At 48.2% G+C, this 10,239-nt stretch overlaps 1 protein-coding gene across 1 annotated transcript in view; it reads right to left on the bottom strand.

Moving 5' to 3' along the window:
- Positions 1 to 1,096: 1,096 nt before the first annotated feature.
- Positions 1,097 to 10,239, bottom strand: part of LOC119405199 (sodium/bile acid cotransporter) — a 29,036-nt gene continuing 19,893 nt past the window's right edge. The window contains exons 3-5 of the mRNA XM_037672015.2: positions 5,450 to 5,621; positions 4,508 to 4,745; positions 1,097 to 2,847 (exon numbers count right to left, since the gene is read on the bottom strand). Of these exons, the coding sequence (XP_037527943.1) occupies positions 2,364 to 2,847; positions 4,508 to 4,745; positions 5,450 to 5,621 (894 nt within the window). The 3' untranslated portion in view covers positions 1,097 to 2,363. The remainder of the gene's footprint in view (positions 2,848 to 4,507; positions 4,746 to 5,449; positions 5,622 to 10,239) is intronic.

Below are 10,239 nucleotides of genomic sequence, written 5' to 3'. Positions count from 1 at the left end.
TGTAGTATGGGGGCAAAAAAGAAAACGTAGTGCTTACTTCTTACGCTGCCGGCGAAAGGCACCGCGTTTCAACCACGACGGAAGATGCGTCAAGCCGCACATGTGGGCAGCCCAAAGAAACACTAAACGGTCAGTTCGCACACGCAGAAGCACTCGCTGATTCAGCAACCACCGCCTTCACGTGAGCCCACGTCTGCTCCGTCCATACGCTCCCGCCACACTGAACGGAACAGCTTCAGTGACGTAATGAGAGCGGCCACTCCGGTTTCGGTTTCAAAACCGCTCAACGGTGTTGCAGGCATTTCCCACGGACTATAGTTTGGATCACCGCGCTTCTGGTCACGAACATTGAGCCGATATGAAAGGGATAGTTTGCTTTAATTCAGGAACAGTAAAAGCCATCTGCAGCAAGAAACCTGGCGATATCCGGGAAATCGTTCGTTTGACAAGGACTTGGTAGACAGCTGAACTATTCAGTTTAGACGTGGGGAAGACCACGTTATTGTAACTGCTGATATATACCAATGGTGCTTGATATTTTGCTTGCAAAGAACTGCATTTGTCTGAGGGAAACGTGTAAACTCGTCTGTGGCAGCGTTGCTCGGAGATACCAGCGGGTTTGCCTGAACGAGTCGTAAGCTGGGCCATTCATTTTAGTACTCCCTATTCCATTTTTCATAAACTTTTGCATGTAGGGCACACCTTCCCACTAAGCGACTCTTTCAGTGAAGCTGTGTAGGCTTTCCGGTGTAGGTGGGTAGCCCAGAATACGACGGCAGTTCAAACGCTTTTCGTGCTCCACAGAAACATGGCGAATCACCTCACATCTTCGCTATTTGAAAGAGTATCACTTTCAGTAATGGGCTATATTGGTGTAAGATGGTGTAACTGATGCGTTCGCAAAGGGTATTATGCAAGCACTGTTTCAGACAAGGCACTGCAGAACAGCTGGCGTTCCGCATAAACGTGGTGCCCGATGAGAATGCACAGTGCAGAAGGGTGCAACACAACATGGAGGCAACAGTGAACTACACAGAAGCTGCACACAGTATGAGTCTGCACGCAACCTTGACTTAGGAGACATCTGCACTCCGTTCATTTTTAATGCTGTTTATTGCACAAGTCTGCGCGTTCTTCTATACATCCGTGGCGACCGCGAATCTTCGCGACGTGTATGCGGCGAAGTCGCCCGCGCATATATCGACCTGAGAGCGGGCAGGTTTTACAAAACTTGTCAACGTCGTGGGGTTCGAACAGGTTCGAAACGGGCCACACGAGCGTATGGCATTACTAAAACAACACCGGTGGTTTAAACCAACGTTCGTTTGCTACAGATTAAAAGCGACAACTTAATACGAACGCCAACGTGCATGCACTAACATGGTAAAAGACGATTAAAAACTTTTAGGGTGGTGAACAACAACAATTACATATTCGCACGGAAAAGTCGCGCTGAACAAAACAAAAAGTTACATTAAACCCTAAGTGGCATGGTCGGGCTTTACAAAGAAACCATGTGTCCAGTAGCCATTTCCGGAAAAAAAATGGCGGTATAAAAACTGGGATTAAAACCTTTAGAAAACCTTAAGGCGAAGCAGAGCAACAAATATGCGCAAGCAATGCGTACAGCTCAGCACGGACTGTGAAATGCCACGAACGCACCGCCCGCGCAATGTTGATATTAGCGACTCTGCGAATAAATCAAAGACGCCCAATATATCATGACACACACATTGCGAGAATAGTGCACGGGGACGCTCTTGACAACAGTCAACGTGTATGCATAGTCGCAAAGACAGTGCAAAAACAATTAACCGTCAGCTTTTATATAAACATAAATGATCATGTAATATATTCACTGGTATCGCGGACTTTACTGCAAGCGGTTAGCAGGCGGTTCTTGATTCATTCGTTACCTGAAGAGATATACACTTTTTCCCTGCTTACGTCTCAACAAAGCTGCACGTCTTTAAAATCAGCTCGTATAAAAGGTCGACCACAGAAAAACGCGTATAAACCTTTGATGAAACAGTAAAAAAAAAGTTGTGACCGCTAACACATAAAACGTCTATATAAATGTATATACCCGCAGATTCAACAGCTTGCCGTACAATCCCATAAAAGAGTACACATTAAACACGACGCGCAACCACACCCTCACCGGTCACCTCACTCACTCACACACCCGAGCGTACAGAGAGCACGATATAAATGAGAATGCATATATTACACTGTAAAGGCAGCGTCGGAAACAACGCACTGCATCCACGCACAAAAGAAAGCACGCGGGACTGTGCGAAGGATTCCCACTGGCCCATCGAAAGGAACCACTATAAATCCTTAGGCAGGTCTCTTTCGCACATTCAAAGCCGAGATTTCTTCTCTTCGCCATCGGTGACCATGTCCCGGAGCTCCAGGACGTCCTTGCTGGGCATCACGCAGTCCCGAACGTCTCCGCATGCGGCCTTCGCTGGACACAGGCCGCTCTCCACTTCCGGTTCGGAGGAAAGGGATCCAGGAACCTGCTTCTCTTCCGGGTGACGGCGCTTGGAGATGCACGACTTGATCCGCTTCGCCGCGTACAGCACGTACAGCGGCACGCCCTGCAGGATTGTCTGGCAGACGACGGGCACGATGACGAGATCGGCGTCCGGAAGAGGAAGTGACGTGTATAGGATGACGACGGCGATGCCGCTGTTCTGGAAGGCGATCTCGATGGCCACGGCGATGATCTGCGCCCGGTTGAGGCGACCCACGAAAGCGGCCAGCGCGCCGAACACGTAGGCGCTCCAGGAGACGAGCGCGCCGCACAGGAGGGCCTGCCACGTCATCAGCAGGAAAATGTACCTGAGAAAAGTAGGAAATAAAGATTAGTTCGACGTTAAGAGCAAGGGAATAAGAGATCCGTCAGTGATTAAAACAAGACAGCCTTTTCAGATGTCCGGCTACTAGCCCAGTCAAGAAGAATACGCGTTTTCAAATACAAAAAATTCAACGTTCATTTATTATGCTTTGTGCCTGTCTGTCGGATGCGCGCGTGTTTGCCATCATCTAAGCTCGTTATCAGAGCGAAGATTCCTAATGACAATGACGCTAAGAAATTGTGATTCATGGTCATCATTGCATGTCGTACCTGGGTCAAACGCCGACATTTAAGAACTGTGCTATCTTTACCGTACCGCTGCACACTTAGTACGGCCTTTGCGTAACAAGGGGGGGGGGTGGGATTGGGGGGTAGGAATCCCCCCTATATTGCTAAATTTTTATATGTGTACACGCAGACATAAAAACGCACACACGAACATACATAAAAGTTGTTGAATCACCCCCTACCCCTGAAAAGAACTTTTGCCTCCGCCCCTGTAGCACGGGACATCGCTTAAGCTAAAGCTTGTCATATGCTGCCCCAAAGTAAACTAATCTGGCCACATCTGTCGCTTCAGTCGCTATGCAAATTTCATATTAGGCGAAAGCATTAATTTACTATCTTGGTGCTCGCCTCCACGATACCTTGCGAAGCCTCCCGAGGCTTCTCGACTTTCACGAGACCCATAAAAAAAGAACCCTCGTGTTCCTTTCCGAGTGAGCGCTGCGTGGAGGGGGAAGGGTTTGTGCTGAAGAAATCACGAAGTCACAGACCGGCAATATTTGTTTCGCCATAGTGGCGTTCCTCCATAACGCCTCATGATGACGTAATCATTTGACGTCGTCAATCGGTCAAAGGTGGGCCGATTCCGGAGGCAACTCAGAACTGCATTGTGTGCAGAAGGATGCAGTGGAAGGAGGGAGCAACATTGAAGCCAACTGAGAAGGTCAAAGTAATTTAATGCGTGTCTCTTACACTGCGGTTCGTTATGCCTTCCAGGAACTCTCGTCCCCAACTCTGTGACTTAATGTGACCAAGTGTGCAGTCTTTGACTAAGTGTTCGTCCCCGACTCTACGACTTAATGTGGCCTAGTGTGACCAAGTGTGCAGCAAGCATTCGTCTTCAATACAAAGGGCGTAACGTGCTGCCCATTTCTTTGCATAAGCTTTCATACTCTACGGCAAGGATTACTGCATATTTTGGCTGACAGAGAACCTGCAGCTTGCACGTCCATGAATTCCACGTGTGCCATGTCAGATGCACCAGACTTTCCCAGTAATTAATATTAATTATTATTATTATTATATCTGGGGTTTAACGTCCCAAAACTACGATATGATTATGAGGGACGCCGTAGTGGAGGGCTCCGGAAATTTCGACCACCTGGGGTTGTTTAACTTGCATCTAAATCTAAGTACACGGGCCTCAAACATTTTCGACTCCATCAAAAATGGCTTTCCCAGTAAGGTAGTAATGTTAGGATTAACTTTCTGGGGCCCTGCTTTTCGACAAACGTCATCGACAAATACAATATAAAACAACTCAGACTCCAGCAACATCGAGGCAATCAAAGGACAAGCCGCATATATGTAGGCGAGGCACTAACGACAATACACAAACTAGTTGTGGTGGATCCTTACTGGTTGACGGTAACGCTCAAGACGAGGATGGCTATGAGCACGATGATAGTGACGGGCTTGACGTATTTAGTCAACGCCAGGGCCCACGTAGGCTTGAGCTTGTGGATGGCCATGCCGATGGCAAGGGGTATGGCGAGGCCAATGAGGCTGGCAATGATGTTGGTGAATGGTATGCTCAGCACGCCCGTCTCGGGAGACATGTGCCGCCCCAGGAGGAACACCCACAGAGGCATCATTCCTGAAAATAAGATAGTAATCAGCCACGGCATGGACAGAGAAGCGCGATAGCAAGACTTGCATAAGCAGTTGACGTCATCTCGGAACGACAAAGTGGACCGTTTGCCGTACCGCATGCAAAACTTTTGCAATGTCATTCACCGGGTCTCTGCCCTTCCTACTCGCAGGCTAGCGGTTTGGAATGTGGCATATTGTGTTTGAAAAAAATAATGAATGCTCAGCGAGGTACTTAAAAACCATTAGCACTAAACGTGGAATAAGGAATAAAAGTTACGCAAAGCGAGTTCGTATGGGAGGGAATGTGCCGTATATAGTTGGTATGTGCGGGAGTTACATGCGTCAGACCGTCAGCTGTACTCCGTATAGATGTGCGCATGGGGAAAAGGGGGGGGGGGAGTCAGTCGGACCTGCCCCGTCATTGTTTAAAAGAGCGGGATTATGGCCACGCCGGTATATGACAATAATGGCAGAGAGACCTGATGTTGCATTGCCAGAACTGTTTACTTCTCATCTTTACTCACGGAAAGACAAGAAGCCAGGCACAAAAGGTAGGCCACTGTGAGCAGCAGGTCATTCATTGCGAAGCATGTGTTTTGGACTCGGCCCTTCCTAAGGCAGAATCCTCCGCACGCCAATTGTCTTCCGCGTGTGGCACTCACACTTTCCCGACACGAAACAACAGAACAGTGAATGTCTGCGGCTCACCCACGCTGGCGATGGTGCTGACGAATGTCATGGTAACGCTGAGTGCGACGTCGCCGTTGAATATGAGGGTCCAGAGGTTACTAGAGTTCCCACCGGGCGAGCAGCCGAGCATGAAGATGCCGAACCGCATGAGGGCATTCTCGAGCAAAAGCAGGCCGATGCCATAGGAAACCTGCACCGCAGAACGAAGATTACTCAAGATGGTATACAACCAATGTACATTCATCACTCAATCAATAGCTGAAGCAGAATTATTTAGAATTCTAAAGAACATACCGAGAGCACCACAGAGTTCACGACCACGATGTAGCTTGCTTGTGCAGGCAAAGGAACGGTGAACTTTACTTAGCCACAGGGAACGATGGAGCAGTGGATGCTTACAGCGCCGTAATGGAGCTCACATCTTCGTAGAAGCAATTAGAAGAGAAATGTAGCAACAACTATAGGAACACTGAAAGAAGGAGATTCCTTTCGATATCCAGCATAAGCGTTCGAACGCTAGAAATGGCCACTCCGTGCGAACTAGTGTTTCCTTGGCGCGAAGCTTGTCACATATTGTGAAGGATGTTGCGGCATAGTTTCAGAGCCTACTGAGTTTTCCCTAATATTTATTTAACATTTTGCCAAATTTTGATTAATAGAGCAATTATTTCCCGCATGTCCCACCCTTAAACGAGAATGTGGTAGGCTGGGAATGTTGATGAAGTTAAATACTAAAGTTGATAAAGCAATACTTTACTTAATAGAAACGTTCCGCTTGATGTTAAACCGAACGCACGTGGAGGTCGCACGCACGTGGAGGTCGCAAAGTGAACATCGCAAAACAATAATATCCGGGGTTTTACGTGCCCGAAACCACGACATGATTATGAGGCACACCGTAGTGAAGGGCTCCGCAAATTTACACCATCTGCTGCTCTTTAACGTGCAGTGACATCGCACAGAACACGGGCCTCTAGCGTTTCGCCTCCATCAAATCCGACCGCTGCGGCCGGGATCGAACCCGGGACCTTCGAGTCAGCAGCCGAGCACCGTAACCACTATACCACCGAGGTGGACTACAGCGCCAAACAAACGACGAAAGGACGGGAGGACGAAAGTACGGGGACTAGGAGTGCTATTCTGGACACCGCCGAATTCCGCCATATTGTCCGATTCCGCAATGGCGGCATTTTGAGCCAATCGGAGCGGTCGTAGCAACCCTCTGTGGCAATCAGGGTTCACAACTGATAGCGAAGCCCTCAGCTCAGCAAATGCATCCGCGTACGCATCGACGATAGCAGTGCAGTACCCAGTGGCGTAAATCCAGAAAAATCAGAAGGGGGGACACACATCTTGCCATGGCGGACATTGTTTTTATTTTTATTTTGATGAACATTAAAATCAAGCTTTGAAATAAAATTTTAAAAAACGAGCGTGGGTTACCAGCTCATGTACTTGCATTGCTCTATTGAGCCCACTCCGAAAGTCGGATTTGCGATTTCAATAGTTTCACACAGCTGAGTATTGACAATGCCTACACACTACAAAATAAAGAGGCGTTAACGAAAAAATTGATGGCACTGGACTTAACTCTCAAGCAATTCAAATAGATGGCGTTTGAAAGGTAAATCTCAAGGGGGACACTTGCAAGGTTGTCTCCGACAGCCTGAACACAAGGGGGGTCAGAACCCCCCTACCCACCCCCCATCCCCCGTGATTTACGCCAGTGGCAGTGTCCTTCGCGAGATTCTTGGCTCGTCCCCAAAGCGTGAGCACGGGAGATGTCAATGGCTGACCATTATGACCATCGCAATCAGCGTAGAGATGCAGTTGTCGGTTTGGAGAGGCGCCTAGGCAAACAGGCGAAGTCGAACGGGCTGGGGAAATCACGCGTGTCCTTTATCAGTCCCGCCGGCAGCGTCTACTTGGCGACGCAAGTCAGTACAAACAGAAGCCGTTTCGTACGCGCCGAATGCCACGAGCGTCCCGAGCAAGGTCGCGGTGCGCAAAGGGGGGCTTGCACCGGGCGGTCACAACCACTTGAGAAGGCGGCGCCGTTAGTTTTTTCACGGGAAGCTGAGATAAGCAGGTGGTGCGTTAGACTGTCACCACCACGGCGAAAAATACGCGAAACAGAGCTCCGAAGACTTCATGCACGGTAAACGTGCAAGGTAACCATTCGGAACTGAAGTTTAACTTCTGTGAACGTCGAGGAAGAACTTGAGATAACATGGTGCCCAGCCTCTCCTGTAACTCATTACTGATTGCAAATGGTTGGTTTTGTAGCGTTACTGGCCAAGCCGAGCCAGTTTCGCTCGCCTCCTCAAGAGCCATGCTGCGCATGCGCGAGGATCAGTGATGTCACACGACCGGCGCACCGGTGCCGGCACCTCCCGCGCACTCTGCCGCCGCCGCCGGTCTGCGCTTTCCAGAGGAGTGACGTCGTAGCCGTGGCAGGCGTACTGGCGCGGCGCGCGCGCAGCTATTAGCCTTCGCTGTGCAGTCGCCGTCTGAAACTGCGCTGGAGCCGCTTGATAGCGCCTCCGACTGGCGTTTGCCAGTGTGGTATAGCCATGGAGAAGGAGAGTGCAAGTGCTGCTCAACGGCGAAGAAGAGCGGAGAAGCTTAACTCATCGGATCCCGAAGTAGTTGTCTGGCAAAATAAATATACATGTGCCGCATAATACGCATACCGTGTGTGTCATTGGAGCAGCAGTCAGCATGATAATCAAGCTAATCCTAGACAATCAGCAAAGCTATGAATAATCAGCTGAACCTTTGCTAACGCTACGTTATCCTGGCATAGCCGAGCTAAGCCACTGAAACATTTTTTTTTTCAACTTTATTATTCTTCTAGTACATACTAGAAACGCTGCCGTCATCAGCTTGACTGGACCTTGGAGGCGTTGTACAGGACAGCGCGATAACGGTACGCATTTTTAGTACAAACCTAAACATAAATTTGACACTGAGATACATGCATTATGAGAAGATATGTAACATACCACAAACAGAAAAATGTTGCCGGTTTTTCTTTTTTTGTACAAATCGCGAAGCAATAAAACAGAAAACGTAGTGATATTTATATGCGTCGTTATACATGAATGTATGTTTACAGGTTAACGAAACACATCTTCAATTCTTCGCGATACCAATTAGTAGCGTGGACATGATTATTTAGGACTTTCGGCAAATTGTGTTTAACGGAATGTAACTTATATTCGCTGAGAAAACATGGTAGAAACCATGTTCAGGGTTTCTGAGATGCTCTGGTACGTCATGCTGCTGCGAGGTGACTAGTGATTTTGAAGGTTGTCGCTGACTGAAGATTGCAACTTTAACTAGCTGGACAAGTTAGGTAAGGACTGAGGTTGAATTGAGTTAATTGGGCCTAAGAAGATTGTGTGCACAACGGTAATATGTGAAAAAAAGACTAGTTCAGAAACGACTTCTATAGCAGTTCAAATGTAGGAAATTAGTGCGGTCGATGTGAAAACTTCACTAATTAGTGTGAGTGATCAAGATAATTGCTAGTGATAAGACAGTCTACGATATTCGGGAAGCAAACGTGAAAATCTAAACGAATACACTAGCGCCACGTTTTTCCATAGGATCCTTGCATGAAACTATGAACTCATGCCATGCTTCTGAGGTCAGCTGATCTCAGAGGTCATGCAGAAAGAAGTACGTGGTTGAGATGCGCTCCGCCAGGTGGCGCAACAATTCCCCACAGCTCACAAAAACAGTCTGCCCTTTCAATGAACTCGTTCAATTAACTTTCATTATTCAGCTTCACAGTTAATTTGCCCTTAGGTCAACTTGTGCTTCGATATCATATTTACCTTTGACTCGAACCAGGACCATCGATTTCTTACCAGCTTTATTTCGTGCAAGACTTTTCCAAAGTTTCGGAAAACCGGAATTAAGCGCTCGACCGGAAGTGCGTCGAAGGGAATCACGAGTGTCACTCGTTGGTCGTGCCGCTGAAAAACAGATTCCTAGCGACGTTGCGTTTGCGCGAGGTCCAACAGAATTATTCACTCGCGGCTATCGAGATAATTCATCGAGCTGATGACACCGCTTTCTTATTTGTCACGTTTGTCGGATGTTGCAAAACCGCCATCTCCGCGTGAACCTCTTTAGATGCACCTTAGATGCACCTTGTAAAAAAAAACATTTATCCTTACGCAACCGCTAGCTCAACGAGCAACTCTGATGTGCTTCAGGTGCCCTTCCAGAAAACCGCTTATCGTACGGAGCGCGCACAGGTGATCCTGATGTCCTTAAGATTACGAAGTGCCCATGTTAACACACCGAATATGTAAATACCTCATTCACCAGATAGCCTACGTAAAAAAAGGATGCCAACGAGACAAGCCAAGGTACAAGTCTCGCCGTGTCTTTTCAGTTTGCTTTAATCTCGTTGAGTGGTTCGGCTTTAGATAAGGGATCAGCACTTTTTGCAGATCCCTCCGGCTTACGCACTCTGCAGGGGCGTAGCCAGGGGGGGGGGGATTGGGGGGGTTCAAACCCCCCCCCCCCGAAATTTTTCAGTTTTGCTTGCGTATATATACATGCGCACGTACAAACGCACGCACGAACATACCTAAAGTATGGTTGAACCCCCCCCCCCCCCGAAAAAAATTTCTGGCTACGCCCCTGGCACTCTGCATATTACTTCTTATAGTGTTCATCACATCCTCATCACATCACTCGGCCACATTTAAAGCCACTCCAGGGGTTAATACAGAAGGGTTGACGGGGTTGCAAGGTTACCGTGTAGTGTCGGTCAGCCCAAGAAGTTGTCA

This window comes from Rhipicephalus sanguineus, chromosome 9, assembly GCF_013339695.2.
Source record: "Rhipicephalus sanguineus isolate Rsan-2018 chromosome 9, BIME_Rsan_1.4, whole genome shotgun sequence".
Classification (NCBI taxonomy): domain Eukaryota; kingdom Metazoa; phylum Arthropoda; class Arachnida; order Ixodida; family Ixodidae; genus Rhipicephalus; species Rhipicephalus sanguineus.
This window is presented reverse-complemented; position numbering and strand designations above follow the sequence as displayed.